At 44.6% G+C, this 20,666-nt stretch overlaps 2 protein-coding genes across 6 annotated transcripts in view; one reads left to right on the top strand and one right to left on the bottom strand.

Moving 5' to 3' along the window:
• The window catches only part of DNAI1 (dynein axonemal intermediate chain 1), a 155,162-nt gene extending 144,888 nt beyond the window's left edge, over window positions 1-10,274 (bottom strand). Inside the window, exon 1 of the mRNA XM_074166282.1 lies at window positions 10,242-10,274. Coding sequence (XP_074022383.1) covers window positions 10,242-10,274 — 33 coding nt within the window. The remainder of the gene's footprint in view (window positions 1-10,241) is intronic.
• Window positions 10,275-10,581: 307 nt separating this feature from the next.
• Window positions 10,582-20,666, top strand: part of FAM219A (family with sequence similarity 219 member A) — a 95,058-nt gene continuing 84,973 nt past the window's right edge. For 2 of the 5 annotated variants that reach the window (XM_074165738.1, XM_074165739.1), the window contains exon 1: window positions 10,757-10,816. In XM_074165738.1, coding sequence (XP_074021839.1) covers window positions 10,757-10,816 — 60 coding nt within the window. Of the gene's footprint in view, window positions 10,817-20,666 lie in introns of all 5 variants that reach the window. The other 3 variants (XM_074165734.1, XM_074165737.1, XM_074165735.1) reach the window with 3 other exon arrangements.

The following is a 20,666-nucleotide window of genomic DNA, read 5'->3' as shown; positions in this document are numbered from 1 at the left end:
TTTTGGAATCCATGCACATTTTTAGCATGTACAACTTCCATAGCAAGGACTCCCATGGTACAACTACATCCTAATACAAAGTACAGCCGCTTGCTTTTTAAGTCTGCCATTTGCTGTTTTCATCTGTTTTTTCCAGTTTTTCTACTGGAAAGCCCAGCTTTATCACAGTATCTGTTGTTCATCCCTTTTTCTACCTTTTATGAACATCTTAAGGAGCACGAGTCTATAGAGATTGCTAGACTCTCTCATGATTCCCCTTCATTATGAAAATTAAATATTCACTTCTACCATCTGCTTCATATGTATTAAACAATCAAACAGCCATAACGACTTTGACCCAGTATCCCCAAGCCTTGTTTCTAAAGCCCCATTACTTGTTAAGACTTGACAATTAGAATTCAGAAAATAAGTATTTTCAGAGGAAAACAAACCGTTGCAGAGATGTGAGGCTGCGACTTTCAGTATTGTTTCTCTTAGTACAAGGTAAGCCACATAAAATTGCTGTTAATAACAAGGCGTCAAGGACTATTTTTATTCCAGAAAATACATATTACAAGTGATGAAAAATGAGCAGACCAATACATTTCAATGCTTAGAAAATATGCTTCACTTTGAAACAGAAATTGTTATGACTCAGAGTCATGACATCTCCTTTATAATCCCACAGTAGGGAGGTAGCAGAGCAGAGCAGAGCAGAGAGCCTTGGAGCCCTGGTGACACAACCACTACTGAGACGACTGGGTTACACAGCTGTCTCCCCCATGTCATTGCTTAGCAATGGGAAAAAGAGCATCCTATCCTACAAGGACCATGCTAGATGCAAATTAGATGTGATTTAAGCAATAAAATTTAAAACAGATTTTCAGAGCAGAATTTTATTCAGATCCAAATCAAAATCAAACTCTTAATTTTAAACATGAAACAAAGCCTGCTCGCTATTACCATTTGTAAATGAGTCTAAAAAAGCATTTATCCAGCAGCAAAGGCATTGACAAGGCAATCTGAGGCTAATTGGTTTTGGCACTTGCACATATTTCAATTAACATAATCCGAAGAGCCACCTGTGAATAACTATCTGCAACTGCCTCAAAATCCACAAGTGACACTGAGGAAAAGCCAGAGTTAGAATGCACTGGAAGGAAGTAGCACAAACCCTGCCTTGCTCCCCACACCATAAAAAGTTTGTAGGGTAGAGCGTGAGCAATTTTTTCTAGTCATTCAAGGACCTATGGCTAATTTGCTTTATTTCTTTTGTCTTAGTACAGTACCATCATGGTTCTACAACTGTGACTTAATGATATAGTACAGGCGTGGTATGACAGAGAGACCCTGAGGAGCCCCAGGATGTGGTATAGAGGAGTATAGGCAGGGCATGACGAGAGATGGGGCACAGGCTTGACATAGGAAACACCACAGCCATAAGCATCTCACCACTGGCCAGTTAGAGAAACACAGATCTGCAGACAGGCAAACTGGACAAATCTGGGTTTAGGGGTAACAAAGAAAACAAAATAATAGTATCTAGCACAGATATATATGATACTATATTTAAAAGTATCATATACAGAAATATCAAGTGTAACATGGAACACCAGACTAATGATGAAAGAGAAACGTGCAAGTGTGTCAGCTAACATATAAAAGAAACTCCAAGTGGGTCCTAGAGTGAAGAAGAAACTATAAACATAGACATCTTATCCTTCCCAGTAAAGGATGCCAGACATTGACAACTTGCCAAACATCCCTACCACCACCACCGGCAAAATGAAACCATTAACCTCGGGAATCAGAAGACCAGAAGAAGGGTGAGCACAATACCAGAAAAGGGGTAGAAACCGCAAAACTTGCATGTAACAATTTTAACTGCAATATTATTATTATTATTATTATTATTATTATTATTATTATTATTATTAATGATATTTTAACATTTTTTTTGTTGTACAGAAGTACTTCTTATTTTCTGTAATAATTACATCTGGACTGATTATAATGTTTAGACTAAGATTTCAGTCACACTAACATTAAATCTTAGTTTTATATATATAACATGTGTCTCCTCTTTGCCCATACACAAGATTTTAAGAGTAATGAAGTTTACAGACTATTTAAAAAAAGAACCAGGCTCTGAAAGTCTTTTGATCCCATGCATGTTTTTACCCTTTATGAAAGGGTAGCTGAGAGTACCATATCCAGTTGTGTATGACTGGGAGACGGTGTTCATGGGAATCCAGCTGGAAGGTGACACAAACATGAAGAGATGAGATGAGATCCTAGTACTTTGGTAATATTAGCACTAGGCAACACTCATCAGAACTAGTAGATCTGTGTAAAACTATTAGAAGCAGCAAGGTAGGAAGCAAACATGGGTCAGTCAAGAATACAAAATCTTCTACATCACCTCCTAATTCAGATAATATCATGAAGTCTACTGCTGTGCCACATGCTGAAAAAGGCAGTCCTGACATTCCTTTTTATTGGTGTATCTGTGCTTTGTCCTCTTGCTATTTCTTTTGCAAGCTCCTGCTCCTTGTAAATCTTTCTGAAGCCAGCATGCTGTCGTTCTTCATACCTTTCCTTAAAACTCCTCTCTGCCACATTACCTATAAAGAGTCCCCAATAGCACCCAGGTAGTTGGTGTCCTGCCACCATGGCTCAAAATGATGGCCACTGCTTCCTCATTCTTCTTCTTACTGGCATCAATGTGTTATTCACAAACTATTATTTAAGATGTAATCCTTTTGCTCTGACAGCTATTTCTTTGTTCCATATCACACAGTGTTTGTACAACAGCAGAGAGATTACAAATGCATCCGCAATTCAAATAAACTGTAACCGTGAATCAACATAACGATTGTATATTCACTAGCAAGATGCTCACAACAACTGGCCTTCATACACATCTCTAAAATTCAAGCACATTTTTGCTCTTACATAATTAGCTACAGAAAAGAAATATTATAAGTTAACAGACTATTATTAGCTTCTCAAAGGGAAGCATTCAGAAGTTAGAAAATGTGAGAAATAAGGTTGCTGGGGCAACCCTAAATTCATCCCATTGGGCACAGGCATTACAATACACAGCTTAACTCCATAATGACACACTTCGTTTTTTGTAGGTTCCCTGCCTCACTTAAGCTCTCCCAGGCTTACAAGCATGGACAGAGTTCAGACAATAAGTTGCTGCTAGTATTTTAATGTCCTGGTTTGAGGTAAAACGGAACCATTTTCTTCTCAGTAACTTATGTTGTTCAGCACCTAGAGTATTTTTTTTAATGTGTAGCCTAAATCAGACTCCAGCTAAGAACATTTCAATCCAAACAAATACATTTTAGCAAATTCTCTATAAACTGGACAGTGAGGTGGATTGAGAACTGGCTGAACAGCAGAGCTCAGAGGGTTGTGATCAGCAGCACGGAGTCTAGTTGGAGGCCTGTAACTAGCACTGTTCCCCAGGGGTCAGTACTAGGTATGGTCTTGTTCCACATATTCATCAACGACCTGGATGAGGGAACAGAGTGTACCCTCAGCAAGTTTGCTGATGACACAAAAGTGGGAGGAGTTGCTGACACACCAGAAGGCTGTGTCACCATTCAGCAAATCCTGGGCAAGCTACAGTGTTGGGAGGAGAGGAACCTAATGAAGTTCAACAAGGGCAAGTGTAGCGTCCTGCACCTGGGGAGGAATAACCCCCCACACCAGTACAGGTTGGGGGCTGACCTGCTGGAGAGCAGCTCTGTAGAGAGCAACCCAGGAGTCCTGGTGGACAAGAAGTTGACCACGAGGCAACAATGTGCCCTTGTGGCCAAGAAGGCCAATGGCATCCTGGGGTGCAGCAAGAAGAGTGTGACCAGCAGGTTGAGGGAGGCCATCCTCCTCTTCTACTCTGCCCTGGTGAGGCCACATCTAGAGCACTGTGTCCAGTTCTGGGCTCCCCAGTTCAAGAAGGACAGGCAACTGCTGGAGAGGGTACAGCAAAGGGCTACAAAGATGATCAAGGGAATGGAGCACCTACCTGATGAAGAAAGTCTGAGAGACCTGGGCCTGTTTAGCCTGGAGAAGAGAAGCCTGAGAGGGGATCTCACCAATGCTTATCTATATCTAAAGGGTGGGTGTCAAGAAGATGGAGTCAGGCTCTTCTCAGTGGTGCCCAGGGACTGGACAAAGGGCAATGGGCACAAACTGGAACACAGGAAATTCCATCCCAACACAAGGAAAAACTTCTTTATTTTGAGGGTGCCAGAGCCCTGGAACAGGCTGCCCAGAGAGATGCTGGAGTCTCCTTCTCTGGAGATGTTCAAAACCCGCCTGGATTCGTTCCTATCCAGCCTGCTCTGGATGACCAGAGTGATGCTTTAAATGCCATTTAATTTTCCTTTCCCTTGCCACAGCTCCCTCTAACATGGACAAACCATCAAGAGACGCAAATAGCTGCAAAATTAAGTTCCTCAGCAGGAAGTTTTCCTATTGCTGACCTATCCAACAAGCATTTCTAATTGTATTTTTAGGTAGAACGTCTGGGTTGTCTCCAAATGAAACTCCTCTAATTTTTAATTTTTTTCTTTAGTTATAAAATGGGAAAATTAAAATAAGAAGAAAATACTGGCTTCTTTCCGAAGGATATTGCTGCAAATGAAAAAGGCACTGCTGGGCTGGCATTTAGGAAGAGCTGTCTTATTTCTGCATCTCAGAAGCATGTAATGGGAGAAGAAGCATCAAGAAGATGCAATGTTTAGTGGAAGTTTTGCCTTCAACACCCTAGTAACGTGTTTCCAGCTTGACCTGAAATGAGGAAAACAAAGAATCATACTCAACCATCCATTCAAGTTTTGTCCTTCTTGCCTACTCTATCCACAGTGATTATTATTCTCTCTTTTTGTTGGCAATGTGACAGCCACTAATTTCTGATCTGAGACTCATTCACTGAATTTACACAAAATAGACAGGACTATCAGTACCTGCCTTCTTGACTGAATAGCAAAAGCTCTGAAGCTTTTTCCAAGCCCTGGATCAATCATGCCTGCTTCCTTTTTTACAGATATTTTCCCTGGCTTTACTTTTCAACTATTTCAGCTTTTGCTGCAGAAAACCTCTGACTTGTCAGTGGCAATGCCGTCAGTAAATAAATCATTTTGGTGTTCTAGGAAGCAGAGATTTATTCTCAAGAACAAGTGTTCATTTAGAACTGGGTTAAATCCTGAATTTGTGACTGCAGAAATCCTTGAGGAAAACATGCGTCCATCCCTCACATTCAGATCCAAGGCATGCCATGCGCAATCGAGTAGGAGATGCAATGATGCTACCAAGTGTGCTGTCTGCCATCCAGGATGAGATTCCTCACTATTGCCTTTGCTGGGTGGTTACATCCTTCTCCTACACTGTCAGATTAAACTAGCTGTTGTGACTGGTCACAGGAAGGTGAGGAGCCAGTCACACCACTATTCAATAACTCCTAGAGTAGTGTGAAATTTCTCACTATGCTTAAAGCAAAAGGTGCGGTGAGCAGACGTGGTTTTCCCAGATCCAGACTAAAATACCAGAAAACTCGGAGGCAAGGATGATGCAGGTTGATTATTTTGTAAAGCTGAAGTGTCAGTTCATATTAAGTAAATTTTCCAAGGGCTGAAAATCAATTAGATATTAATGAAGCACTCATCAGGGCAATGACAAACCCAGAGTATATTTTTTACTTTCATTAAAGAGACATTCCTGCAGCCTTTCTGCTCCCCATGCTAGCTGTCACCATATGACAACAAGACTACAAGACTGAGCAATCACAGAACACTCCTACTAAGTTTACTTCATCTTCCTGAGCAGAGACATTATCATTCCCGCTTCCCCCGGAGCACAGCACAGAGGTTAACACATAACCCGAAAAAAGGAGAAGAACACAGCTGCTTGTAGGATTCTAAGGGGAAGAGGGAGAGTCATTATAAAAGCTAAGCTTGACATTTCTGTAAAATCATTTAATAATTTCCTGCTAGTTTTTTTATTCTTGTTTTGAATATTAGCACTCTCCATAGTAAACCACTGCTCGGCACAAGGAGCAGAGACACACAGAACGGAAATTAAGCCAAAGGAAGCAAAGTGACTTCTAGCCTTCCCTGCAGCAGACATCCATTTACACACACTAGGAATGCCAATTTAGAGCTATTTGACAGTAACTTTTCTTATCTGTTTTCTGAGAGACTCTAAACTGAGTGTTTATTGTATATTCCATGGATGGTTTAATGCATGTTTAAGAGCCAGTAGGCATCTTAAAGGCTTTTGCTGGCAAAAAAAGTAAAATACGTCCGATTGTTAGAGTGACAGAATTGTCTAGGTTGGAAGGGACCTTTAAGGTCATCTAGTCCAACCATCAACCAAACTCTGAAAAATACCATCACTAAACCACGTCAGTAAGCACTATGTCAACCTGTCTGTTGAATACCTCCAGGGATGGTGCCTCAACCCCTTCCCTGGGCAGCCCATTCCAATGCTTAATAACCCTTTCAGCGTAAAAAAATTTCCTATTATCCATGCTCTCCACTGCTCATACAAGGCTTTTTCTTGAGCCACAAAGAAAAGACATGGAAATCTGCAACCAACACCTCCAACAGCATTCCTGACAACCATGATTAAAACAACAATCTCAAAACTGTTGGCCACTTTCTCTCACCACCCAGGACCATGCATGTGACTGACACCAGGCTAACGGGGTGCTGTTCCCTGGGATATCAGGAACTTTGTGCATGTCTGTGCACGTGCCACACAGGTCAGTGTTTTTAAAGAATACTACACTTTTGAGTGCCCTGTTTGTCATACTCAAGACTTCATTTTTAGGGGAGATGAGAATCTAATTTTTCCATTCCCTTCAGTTTGATGCAGGGATGATGGCTTATGCCTTTCCATAATTCTACATCTTCCAAAAATGCTGTGGAGCTCAATTACGCATAACACATTTCAGACCTGAAAGGAAAGATGTTATTGAAGCACAGAGCATACATAAGTATTATTATTTACACAGCTGCATCAGGAACACAAAGATCCAGGCACACTCAATTGTTTTAACAGACTCTGAACACTGAAAACATTTCTTATTAATGTACACAAACATACAAGAGCCCAAACATGCTTCCCATTAAGGCTCAGATGAAGTAGATCAACTCAAAAGGTTCATCTGGAAAGCCACAGCCTTTATCCCTGATGGCCAACTGGCTTTTGACATATTTTCACTCAGGACTATAGGAGATTTCTTGCCAAGAAAAAGATAAAGGCATTAAGAGGCTGGAGACTGAAGTGGAGGCTAAAGTCATCCAGATAAAGAAAAGAGAGAAATAAAGCAAGAAATTGATGTCAGAAGAGAAGGCAGATACAAGACAGACACATAAGAAGGACAGGCAACCACCACCTGTAAGGGAAAAGAAGAATAAAAATAAAAAAAGAATTGATCACAAAGCACTTAAGAACACACAGTCATGAAAGCAAAGGAGGGGCTGGAAGTGACACACAGTAAAAGGGAAGGACCTGATAATATTTAGGTAACTATCTCAGCTTTGAGAACTATCTGAGGAAGAAAATTTTCAAAGGAAAAGCAGTCAGCAATGAAAAACTTAGGAGGCAGAGCATAACAAAGCAATATATAGGAAACAGAGGAATGAAAGGCACAGGGACAGGTGAAAAGAGCATAGTGCTATAGGAGAATTTGCAATGAAAGGGACAAGGATGGAAAGCCTATGGAAAAGATGCTCAGCAGAAAAACCAGCCTCACCAGCAAGTAACCGGCTTGTTTCCAGCCTCACTACAAACACTGGCAGCAAGGAGGAAAGTCTATGAGGAAGAAGTGCAGGAGCTTCTTTCAAAAGAGATTTTCCTGTGAAGAACTTGGATCTCGACCTTGACTCACCAATTAATTTTATAGTAAATACCAATAACCAGGCCCTGATCAAGCAGTGAGTAGTGCAAAGGCACAGCCATCCACTCCCTGGACTCCCAAAGCCACTGAGATATGGGCTATATTTTGAGTCAAGGAAAATGAGGAAAAGCCTCTAGACTCCAGGGCCACACAATTCTTCCACTAGAATATTCTAGCAGATAAAGGGACATGAAACAGCAATTAGATTTAACAAGCTGAAGGTAAATATAGGAAAGGCAATACAGGACAAGTTAAAATTACTGTCCTTTAAGTTATTGTAATGGAAGTTATGTGAAAAGCCAAAAATCCTAAGAGTTTAAACAGTTTATGATGTTTCAAGAGCTTTAAGATAAAATTAATGCCTTTACAGTACATTAATTAAGTTTTTCAAATAACATGTGAATCAAAGCCTCTCTGTTTCAGAATATTTGAGATAATGGCTACTGAAAATGATTGAAAATATTTTATGTGGAAATTCTAAAAATAAAAGAAACTGAAATTCAGAGGAAGCCTTTCATCCCAGATATAGTTTGTATCATTATTATTATTAATAGGTTTTATAATTTTTGCATAAACATCTTCATTATCCAGGACTAGATGTGTGGTTTGGTTCTGAATTTGTGCCCTTTTCAAACTTCATAAAGCCTTCTGTAACTTGGTAATTACTAGCACTTATTAGTAGAAGGATTAAGAATGTCACAGTGAACCTCTCTCTAAGCAAGAGAGTAGAAGCCCTCCTACCACATGTGCAGAAACCCTCAGATGGCTTCCAGAGACCCCAGGCCCATGAAGAACCATTTCAGTACTTCTGGATTTCAGGGTCCAACCTCTGGCTGCAGAAGCAGGGAGATCCAATAGAGCTCTGCAGAGTCAGCTCACATTTAGCAGGGTTTATTAGCTCAGGCTTCGGTAGTCGCATAGTACAGAGCCCATAAAGCCCTAGTGTAGATCAACTACAGTCTAGAGGGATCACTCTTGGGTAACGAGAGGGGGATCAGATGATCAGCAAGGGTTGCTGTTCCCTCCTTGAAAAAGCTCCTGCCATTTGAAACCCCTCACAGACCACTGGGGATTGTACAGGGATCTCAGCTACCATCTCACAGCTCTGAACCATCACGTTGGTCCCTCTTTTTTTCCTTCTGCTTTCCTTGATCAGTTGCGGCTTTCTAGCACGTGTTCTGGAGTAAAGAAGCAGGCCACTTGTTCTCGGTCTCTTCTGGGCCACCTATGCTAACCCTCTTCCCCCTACCAAATACGTTGGGATTGACCTAAACCTGTTATGAAAAGGGTTTTATCAGCCAGGTCATCTCTGCTTTTAAATCAAACACTTTGATAGTTGCTGAGATCCAGGTGAGTCCATCATGCTGCAAGGGGATGCACGCAGACATGCCCACACAGAGCCCAAAGGAGACTGAGCTCTCACAGACACACATCCACCCACACCACTGCTCCCAGGGTAGGGTTAGGGCCACGAAAGTTAGCAATAGACCTCACTTCATTGTCTGAGCTGAGAGAAGACCAAATAGTAAAACAAAAGGAAAGTGACAGAAGTTACAGCTAGGTGTAATTGAAAGAATTTTTTAAAAACTATTTAAGAAACATGGCATTTAAACCTGTCTGCTCATTGTCCCTGAGAGATTCTCTGGCAGACTGGGGACACTTCAAGTGCATTAAAACCTACCCTGGAAGGGAAGTGTCACACACTCTAACAGTGGCAAAATGGCATCACATAAAGACAGCTGAGAACCTTTATAGTCTCGCAGAGCTGCAACAGGAGAGTGAAACAGTATGGGGCTCTTGCAGCTTTGGGATATGCTGGTTCGCCAGAACAGGGTGGCAATGCAGAGAGGTGCCACAGAACCCGCAAGGTGTCACTGGCAGGGTGATGACATGCTTTAGTACTGGGACAGAGCAAGGCAACACGATGTAACCATGCAGTAAGCAGTGCCAAGAGGAGCTGTGCCGAGCCCCGGTGTCTCACCCAGCCCTGTGTAGGGGTTACAGCTCTGCGGGACACCCTGGAAGGAAACGAGCTGGGCTGTGCATGGCGATGTAACATATGGTGGCAGTGGGAACAGTAATGTCATCGTGGGCCTGGTGTCACCGTGACCAGTGACACCGGGGCACCCGCTCTGAGAGGAAGCTGAGGGCAGAAGAGCCAGAGCGGGGCCACACAGAGCGACGTTCCCTCGTGTGAGCCGCCACCTTCGGCTGCACGAGGCACTGCAGTGACGCCATCTGAGGGGATGTTTGACGTCACGGCGGTGACGTCACCACGACCACAGCGGTGTCACAGAAGAGCACAGCGCCGCCCTACTACGACGTCCCGCTAGGGACAGGCCCTTACCTGCCGGTGCCTGTCGCCCGCCTTGGCCGGCATGACGGTTGCTGCGGCGGCTCCCCGCCACCGGCCGCTCCTCACGACGGCTCGGCCGGAAGTTGATAGCGGCAACCATGGCAACGAGCCGGAAGCGGCGGGCGGCCAATCCGGCCCCAGAACGGCCCGACTATTCCACCACCCACCCACGCTGCCAAGAGCTCCCGCTCCCCCCGAGGGAGGGAATGGTACGTCCCAGCGGCGGCGGGGCGGGGGCCGCGGAGAGCCGAGCATCCGGGCACCGGAATAATTGGCGGAGGCCCCGCCTCCTCTCATGAATATGCAATTGAGGGGCGGGGCGGCAGCGGCCGGACCCGGAAGCGGCGCGGCTGAGTCACCTCAGCGGCGAGAGGCGGCGGCGATGAGGCAGCAGCCGCGGCGGGCGGCGGCGGCGGCGACAGGGTCCTTCGGCGCCTGAGGAGCCTCCCCGCGCCCGCCCTTCTTCCCTCCTTCCCTCCCTGCCGCGCCCGAGCCCCGCCGCCACCATGATGGAGGAGATAGACCGGTTCCAGGTGCCCGCCGTGCGCGCCGAGATGCAGCCGCTGGTGAGGGGCGGGCGGGCGGGCGGGGCCGCGCTGTCCCCGGGAGCTGCCGCCTCACCGGGGGTCCGGGGGCGGAGCGGGGGACGGGTGTCGGGGCTGCGGGGGCGGCGGTGCTGAGGTGGGGCCCGCGCGCCGCCGCCGTTATGTAACGGCCGTTCCCCTCAGCGCTGCCGCCATCCCCGCCGGGGCCCGGGGCCGTGCCCGGCGGCGGCTGCTGCTGCTGCTGTGTCATCTCGGGGCGCTCGTTGGTCACGGCAGCCCGCTCGGCCCTTCCGTCCGTCCGTCCGTCCTTCCTTCCCTCCCTCCCTCCCTCCCTCCTCCTCCTCCCCCGGTATCTCCCCGGGCGCCGTCGGTAGCCACGGCAGAAGCCGCCCGCCGTGAGGGCGGGGGCGGGGGGCGGCGGCGGCTCCGCTCCGGCCTCAGTGGAAACCTTCGACCCGGAGCATCGCGGCCTGGCTGGCCCATGGGGCGGGTGCTTCCCGCCGCCTGGGCCGGTGGGCACCGGTACTGGGCACGGGGAGTGCCCCGGGGAGGAGGTGGGAGGCGGCGGTGGGAGCGGGGAAGGTCGGGGAGCCAGAGGAGCTGGAGCCCTGAGAACTGGTAGGGGATTTTAGCTGACTTTTACAAAATACGTGCGATCTAGAGGAAGAATTAGGCTCTGTGTGTGTGTGCAGCCCAGTGTGGGAGCGGTGGTCCCCGGGGGCGGGACGGGTGTGAAATACCTGCGGTGTGGAGCTGCAGCACCTTCTTCTCCGTGGCCGTTGTTATAGGCATCGCTCACAGCGCAAAGCTGCTGTTAGATGCTCGTCGTGTGAGAAGTCCAGGTGTTTTGCAAAGAAGCATCTCCATGAAGTTATAGTTTTGCTCACATAAAATCCTTTACATAAAAAAAGCCATCTATGAGGGTTTGATATCCCCTTCCCTATGCCAGGGCATGTGTTTTTCATATCAGGATGTTTTTTCACTTCATAGACACAGTTATACTCAATGGGCTCTGAAGAGGCTGACATAATGGTTGCACTACTATATGGGACCCTGGGGAATCTTTGCAGAGAAGGAAATATACAGGCTTGTGGGACTTTGTGGCTGCATAAGTGAGCAGGTAGAGTGGTCCCTGGCTTTTGGTAGCTTCTGAAATGACATTTATGAAGGAAGGCCAGCTGGCTCACAGCCATGGGAGACACTAGGTCATCACCAAGTAGTCAAGACTTCTTATGAGCATGTAGCTGCTTTGTGTTGAGGCTACAGGCTTGGCTTGTTTATGTGTTGTGCCCCAGCTGCATGCTGCAGAACACTTGAAAGTGTTTGTCTATTTCTGTTTCCCATCTGGGAAGGGCTCCCTTGTGTGTTGCTCTCCCCCTTACTCCTGTCTGCCTCACTCTCAGCTTGAAGGTCTGTTGTTTTCTGGGACCTGTTGAAATACAGTTCACCTTGGCATTAAAGTGAAAGCTGGATAATGGGCTGACTCACTCAAGATGTTGATTCCCTTTGGCACCTGGAGTAAGCAAATTCCATCTCAGCATCTGATTGTGTGAGATGGGGATATAAAATGTTCAGAGAGATGGAAAGAACTTTAATGAAATACTTGCACAGGTCCTTTTGTCAGCAGGTGAGGATTGTTATTGGCAGGTTCATGTTAGTACTGATGATACTACTGAAATTTCCAGTATATCAAACTGTATGTTATTTAGAGTTGATGTACCAATCCTTAGTTTCTTGTTGCAGCTAGTGTAAAGATGAGAACACAGTAATTGTTTTGTGAACAGAAAGACTCGCTGTGAAGGTCTACATACTCAAATTACTTCTCAGTGGCAAGAAAAACACTTTTTTTTATGGTGGGAGTCTTGGCAAATTATGAAAATATTTTTTAGCTTGTTTTTTGTTGTTGTTTGGTTCTTTGGCTTCTAACCTTTTTGGTGGGGAAGAAAACTGTTTATACGAGCTAATGTGGACTCATTGCATCCCTTGTGTGTGTTCTTATCGGGCAGAGGCTAGAGATGTGACAAGACTGGCCCTCTTTATCCATGTTGTTGACGGCAATGGGTGTAGTAGTGAGATTAGCAAGTTTGGAAAAGCTGTTGGCAGACGAAAAATACTCCTGAGTATTTTCTAGAAACCCTGTCTTAATAGTGGAGTAGAATTGGCACATGCACGCATGTTTAGATGGACACGGAGTGAGTAGAACCCAAAGAGGTTGTCCAGTCGAACCCTGCTGTCTCAGGATAAGATGGTACATTGTGCAGCAGCGATACTAAGCTTAGGAAGCAGGTTTCCTTCCCTTCTTCAGCAGCCAAGAATTAGGAAATTTTCACAAATGGCTTTAACACTTGCATTAGAAGGATATTCTGAACCTGTGCTTAAGGGTTTCTGTTGGTTTTGAACTAGCAGAGCTCATAGTGAACCCTTGTGTATCTAAGGGGCTGTTGCTATGACTGGGTATGTAGGATTCTTCCATGTGCCTGGAAATGCTGGCATCAAGCTCAGAAGTGGGACAGAACAAGTCTGGTACAGCATTTCTAGCGTTTCTGGTACAGAATTGTTTTCTCTGCTTTTTAGGCTCCCGGTCTGTATCTTGCAAGTAGGGACTGGATGCTTGCAGTTCAGAGGCTGGCTGGGGTTTATCATACTAATTTGCTTGGGTAACAGAGTTCTGTGCAATACTGCTGCTTTGTTCTGTTGGAGTTGCCATTTGTCCCTTCCCTCTCCCTCCTATCCTGTGCTTTAAAGTACAGAATAACCTCAGCATCTTGGGACTTCTTGTTTCTTCTTCCCAGTGTAAAAACTTTCGGTTCCATGTGGTCTCAGGGAGAGGTGAGACTGGCAGTCTTTTCCACATCTCAAGGGCTGAGGTAGAAGTTTGTGTTCCAGATGGGACCTAAGAGTCACTGTGAACTGCCACGGAAGCTATAAAACAAAAATGTGTTCTGAAACATGATCCCCAGCTGAAAGCAAATAGAGAGGAGAAGGTCCCTTGCTTGATTTGAAGTGCATACACTATATGAAATGGTTTTTTTTCATCCTGTAAGGCTGGAGGGTGCCCTTAGGAGAGCACCATTCCCTCTGAGTCTGGCCTGTACCTGGCAGTGTGAGAAGGGTCCTGAATGAGGTTTGTGAAGCTAGGCTTTGCTCGAAATCCTTAAAAACTCTGTGTTGTTGACCAGCATGCACTCTTTTGAATGTCTTGTTCATCGGCGTAGAGAAAGTGTCATCTTAGCTTTTGGTGTTTTTATGCTGAACTCCAGGATAACCGCCAGTGGTCTGCCTAGAAACCATCTGACGGACAGGCCTGTTGATCTGCTCATTTTCAAAGTTAAGAGACAGGTACGACTGTTAAATGCTGAAGGGAAGCCATTCTTAAAAAGTAGTCTGAAGCCTTTCTGAGCCCCTCAGCCTCCAAGGCTGCCACTGGTACTGGCAGTATTGATCAGCTGTCTGTCAGGGGTGATAGTACACTGGTGTCTGGTGTTCCACTGAGTATACATCCTGACAACCAGGGTTGTATTTACTGAGCAGGGACAGAGAACCTGACACATTCATGGCTTTTTGTGAAAGTAACTTCTTTAAAGCTCAAATGTGTCTGATGGAGGAACTTTCTCTCTTTGACAGCCTTGTCCAGCCAAGGGCTGCATCGGCATGTCATTGGAAGGCTAAGGGCAGCACTTAATTAGTACAGACTGGAGCTGTGTGGAGTACTGCTTCATCTGACAAAGCCGACCAGGATCTTTGGTTGTTGCAAGTTTCTCTCTGCTAGTAACAAGTCGGATAGGGGTTGTGTTGCAAAGCCAGGCAGCATTTGGTCTGCAGGCTGCATGTTGTCCAGCTCTGTCATATGTGACCTTCTACCCTTCACATCAGATGCAGTGATGGCAAGTTAAGGTGGTGGGCAATCATTTCATCCTCTCTCCAGCCTGTTTGGATAAGCATTGCATAGTCAAGCAAGCTGTCTTGACTCTGCCCGACCTCTGCAAACATGTTAGGAGAAGTGCTGTGTACTAACTCAGACCCAGGGAAAGGGTCAGTGCAGGACTTAATGAGAGCAAGTTGCTGTGGGCAGGTGGACAGTATGGCGTACAGACCCTGGGTAAACATTGGCAGGTTGTAGGATGGGATGAGGCCCAGTGTTTCACATGTTTGGGAGACACATTATTCTGTAGATTTTGGTATTGTGGCACAATTCTGTATATATTCATCATGGAAGGGGAGAAAGGCTGATAACCGGAACTGGGTCACGTTCATGTGGCACCTTTCCATGAAAATGGGATGGTCTGCTCTGATCTACATTTCCTGTCTTGGATACTTGTGGCTCCTGCCTTTCGTCCCAAAAGTACCCACCTCTTCTAATTAATATAAACTATTTTACAAGGCGTTTTGTTTACTCCTAATGCTTAGTATTATGTCTTCCTTATCAACATGATGCAAGCTCAATTGTGGAAACTCTGTTCTGCTTGGTTTCTGTTTGATCTTCAACTCAGCTTGTCGTGATCCTTCTGCACTCAAAAAATGGGCTTTGTTAGCTGCTGGGTACTGGGTTAGTTTCAGATGAAATCAATTCTCAGCATTTCAGAGATGCTTGGTATGATGAGGCCTGAAATGCATTATTTCTGGGACACTTACACTTAGTAGGTGGCTATATTGGCTGATAGGCATGGCATTTGATGTGTTAACTTCCAACTAGACAATTTTTCCTGGTCTGTTGTTGATAGTGCATTGTTGTGATGATTGGGGTTGGTTTGTTTTCTCAGTTTTTTGTCAGGAAGATTTCCTAACATAATTCTCATGACAGAGGTAGATGTTAAAGGGAGAGAGAGATGAAGGGACACTTGCACAGTGAGAATGCTGCAGAGAAAAGGAATTTAAAAACTCTTTGAAATAGGAATGGGAGAGCCAGTAATCATACGTGAACCCATCTTTTCTTTGGGACTGGAGCCTCATTACGTGCTCTCCCTGTGATTTATACGTCTGTGTTTTGTGGTTTCAGCTAAACTCTTGCAAAATCCTTAGTATTTTTGTTAAAATGAAATGTGTTGAGCACGATGCAGTGGGATTGTATCTTGAATTCTGCTGGTACATTAAGCCCTCCTGAACCTGTGTTTCTAGCATACACCAAGCACTGGCTGGCATATGATGGCAAACTGACAGATGACAGTGTTGAATCACACGTTGCTTCCATCCACTGAGGCAGGCAGTTTCTGTTCTTAGCATAAAAATGGAAGTAGAGTAAAAGTGCTCTTGCCCACATGGCACCGGTACAACTTTTCCTAAGAAAAAGCACCTGTCAAAGTGCAACAGTTTCAGAGGAGCTTTGACACAGACTCCTGAGACTTTGGCTCGCTTTCTGAAAGCAGCAGCTAGAATGCAGTATTTCAGTTCCTAATTCTCGGCGTATGTGAAAAATGGGCACTCTTTCCAGAGAAACTGGGCTGATGGTTCTTATTTCTTGTTCTGAAGCATTGTGGCCAGGCTGGTTCCTTGCAGATGTTCGCAGGCTGGGGGACCTCAGGTGGTAGCTCTAGTTGTGATGATGACAGCCAGCCTAAGGATTTTGCTTAGCCACATCCAACAGTGATGCTGTCGGCTTTTTAGCTGAGATGCCAAATCTGTGCTGGTCCTGGAGGTGGAAGATTTCCAGAACTTTGAAGATACACAAGATGCTGCATTTTTATACAGCTTTTTTGGTTTTTTTAACATTAGAAGAGAAAAACAGAAAAGAAAAAAATAATTAGACTGTATACTGGATACTTAATTTTTAAAAAATGAACTATAATTTTAGTCAGTGGACAATATAAGTGCTCAGTGTGCTTATAAAATCTACATTCTTTATTTTTGGAAAATATTGACTATCTCTTCCTAGGAAGGTTGTGCTTTGTGTTGACAGAACGAGAGGGAATGGCTTCAAGCTCCAACAGGGTAGGTTTAGACTGAACATTAGGAAAGAATTTTTCACAGAAAGAGTGGTTGGGCATTGGAATAGGCTGCCCAGGGAGGTGGTTGAGTCACCATCCCTGATGTGTTTAAGAGACGTTTAGATGTCGTGTTGGGGGATATGGTATAGGGGAGAACTTTGTAGTGTAGGGTAGATGGTTGGACTCGATGATCCCAAGGGTCTCTTCCAACCTAGGCGATTCTATGATTCTAAGATCTATTTGTTTTGTCTAATGCATCCCTAAAATGGGGAAAAAACTAAAAATAGAAAACCAAAGTAACTAAGAAGCAAAAAGAAAGGTTATACGTGTAGGGCTTAGAAATAGTATGTTAATATGACATTAGGTCTGTAGTGCAGAACTCATCTTTCTAGAAGGAAAAACCTTCTGAAATGGAAATGTCATCCCTATGTATATTCATTGTAATGTAGCCCAGGGGTTACACAGCTATTTGTTTTGTAAATGCTTACAGGACATGAGATTTGTAGTGTTGCAGCATTATGGGTTCTGAAATAGAACTATTTTGGGTAGTGCTGCTTTTACTTATTCAGCCTGTTTTGGTGTGCTGTGGTGTCATCTGTAGCAATAGTCTAAAGATTACCTCCCTGAATGCTTCAGATCATTTGGGTTCTGTCCTGTCCCCTCCCTGTTCTGTATCAGGCCTTTGGTGCAGGGGTACAGGAGCATTTTTATTACCACCCCAGGCCAGGTTGAAATTCCAGCAATGATCCAGCATAGGCTCCTGAATGGCTGTGGTGAGGGATGCGGCTGCTGTAGCCAGAGGATGACCTGTCAGGAGACAGACTGGCTCTTCAGCCACACTGTTTCTTCTTCCCCACCTCTTTGTACAAGCTCTGACTACAGTTGTTCTGTCAGTCACGTTTAGAAATCGTGACTCGAGTGAAGAAAGGTGTTTAAAAAGGGGCACTGAATTCTATGAAGAATTAAACCTGCACAGTCTCCTCTTGGGATTCTTCTGTAACTCCCAAGCGCTTGTTATCTGTAGCTTCATATTAGTATCTACTGGAGACACCAATTTCTGCTTCTGGTATAGCCTGTACTCTCTCTGCCAATAGGTAGTGGTAGGTCGGCAAAGAGTCAGACAAGATGAGCAAAATGCCAAGGTGAGAGAGGAGAACAACTCATGCCTTTAATTCCAGAAGCCTTCATTCAAGGAAAGCCCTGAGCTTACCAACGGGGCTTCAGTTATATCTTCCTTTCTGTGAAATTGAAGACTAAACTTGGTAAGAACAGAGGAGGAGACCCCGTCACTGATTTGATCTGTGGGGCAAGGCATTAAGAGTGGAGCTGGTGAACGGTAGGAGTCAGGCAGTTTGTGAGGGTGTGCTTGTTTTTCCCAGACATTTTAAGACCTTGGCTGGAGTAGTTGTCTTTTGGCTTCTACACAGATCAATTATCTGTCACTTTCCACAGACAGTCAGTAGAAAGGTGTCTGTGCTTTCCTCTCACACTTGCACATGCCATGCATCTTCGGTGAAGTCTTATGCCATTTTGAATATAAGGTCCCTCTGAGGTTATTCCGTATCTATCACTATAAAATTCACATCGATGCAGCCACTTGCAACTGGTAAATCCATCAGTTCCAGCTTCAACCCTGTGTAGTCTCCCTGACTGTTAGTCTTTCTGAGGTTTAAAGTGTAATCTTGTGCAATGGATCGGTGTCCATTTTGTAGCATGCAATAGAAAGCGAGCATTTGCTTCACTGGTTTGACACTGAGGAGGGTGAGTTGGAGTGAATGAAATTGTAGGTGGAAGTTTTTTTTCATTTTGAAGAGTAGTTGCTAGACAATCTGCTCAGCTTTTGGACGCATCCATCACTGATACACAGGACAGCAAGGTTTATCACTTTTGGAAACTTCTTTGCAAAGACCTGGTCTCTTAAATACACACGGAGTATACTGGCTGCATCCCAACTGCTTTTACTGGGTGAGTTGCAGAGGTTGCAGAGTCATGTTAGTTGTGGACTGAGAAAAATTTGTTATTTTCAGTAATAAAGCTGAAGGTAGCACATGCTGCTGTTGTTGAGAAGAGCGTTGGCCCTCTGAAGATTGGTAAGACCTTATTTCCTATACAGAAGAGAAAAGGGAAAGTATTATTTGTTCTGTATTACAAAGCTGTTCCAGCTGTACTAGAACGCTGTCTAGGGGAGATGTAGCCTCTGCCTGTGAACAAATTATTTTGCTAGAATGTGTTTAAATTCTTCCTGAGCTCAGTAAGTTCTACTGCATAGCCGTGGCTTTATTACAGCTGTTGACAAGTCTGCCTGGAGTTAGTGGAGAAAACCATGTCAACAAAGTCATAGTATAGGTCAGGCTATCAAATAACTAGTCACCAAGTAACTCCTGTAAGCCGGCACCATCTGCCTGCCCAGAGCACATTGTCCATACTCTGCATGTGGGTGCTGAAGCAGGTAGCACTAACCTTATCGATCTGCAGTCTCTTTCTTCACACGCTTCCCAAAGCTTGCTTCCAGAATAGACTGTGCTAGAGCTCTTCCATTGAGCTCTTGTTTCTTTCAGTGTCCAGGACCATCAGACATGAATTGTTCCTCCTTGGGTGTGGTACAGTGCCTTGCCTCATGCTTATGTGACACTGTTTTTCTCAGTTTCTTTCCAGTGTTCTTCCTGAACTAAAATCCTTTAATACATGCAGCTGACCTTTTGGGCTCTGCAGCATTCAGTCTAATAAATCCTGTAGACAGTCTCTTTTCCTAAGCCAAGCACAGCAGTGGTATGTTAATGATTACCGTTTCTCTCTGTCTTGTGTGTTTTACTGATTGCATAGGAATGTAGGTTAGTGATTTTAGTACAGCCATATTCAAATAAACTGTTTACTTAGGTTATGTCTTGTTTCAGGTTTTTGTTTGTATGTGGCCCCAGGTGAAAACAAAGCTTAGTTTCTGTCTCAGTCAGAGGTGCCTGTGCTGACCTAATTATTGTTTCCTCCTCTGCCCCCAGTGAATTCGGGATGTGGTGGTATCTGTTTTTTTCACTAAATTTGCCACAGCATTGGAAAAGCTTTTGAGCTGGGATGAGATAGCCTGCTTTGGTGGTGGCATCTCCTGCTTCTTGTTTTCAATTAGATTCTTATATTTGGCCAGTAGAAGATCTCTTTTCCTGGTGAACCAGGTATCTTTAACTTCCTCAAATGCGATGATTATTCTGTCTTCATCAGTTCTTCATTTCACTCCTATGCACAGCTGTCTAGGGTAACTTGACATTTTTCATGTTTCTGTGTGCCCCTGTGTGATGGTATTCTCAGACTTACAGTTCTGTGGCTTCCTTTTTTCCCCCGCTCAAAGTGAGAAAGTACTGCAGTCCTTGAAAAAGAGCACACTGGCAGTGTATTGCAGTAGTTAAAAGGACTTGTTGTTTAGACTCATGTTTGTAAAATTGGAAGAGATTAATTTACGCTTACCTAAGCTCTTTTGTTACTATTGCTTAAATCATGATCCCAGATGATGCACTGTGTTGTTTTTACTCTAGCTGATGTACCAGCATTAGAGCAGACTAATGATAGGACAAGGGAAGCATATGACACTTCCCATGTTTTGAGCCAAGCTAGTTCTAGGAAAGCGACTTCTTAGAGTGTGTTAGAGTGTGTGGGTCTAATATCTGTTAGAGATGAGGGGGCAAAGGGGATTCGAATACACTCTTGCTCAGCCCCCCAGTTCTGCTGAAGTGCTAGATGAGTTCCTAACTGAAATGCTTATTGCTGTCTTGCACTGCAGTGGTATGAGATGTCCTTTAAGGTCACCATAACTTTTTTTAAAAAATTATGTGTGTATGTCACTGAGAGAGGTACCAGAGTCCAGTAAACCCAGTCTGATCCTCGAAGTGTTACATTAAGAGACTGTCAAAGCAAACAAAATGCACAAGAACCATAGTGGTGTTGCTAATTTATTCAGAAAA

Source organism: Numenius arquata, chromosome Z, assembly GCF_964106895.1.
Source record: "Numenius arquata chromosome Z, bNumArq3.hap1.1, whole genome shotgun sequence".
Taxonomy (NCBI): Eukaryota; Metazoa; Chordata; class Aves; order Charadriiformes; family Scolopacidae; genus Numenius; species Numenius arquata.
The sequence above is the reverse complement of the archived record's forward strand: the minus strand, read 5'-3'. Positions and strand labels throughout refer to the sequence as shown.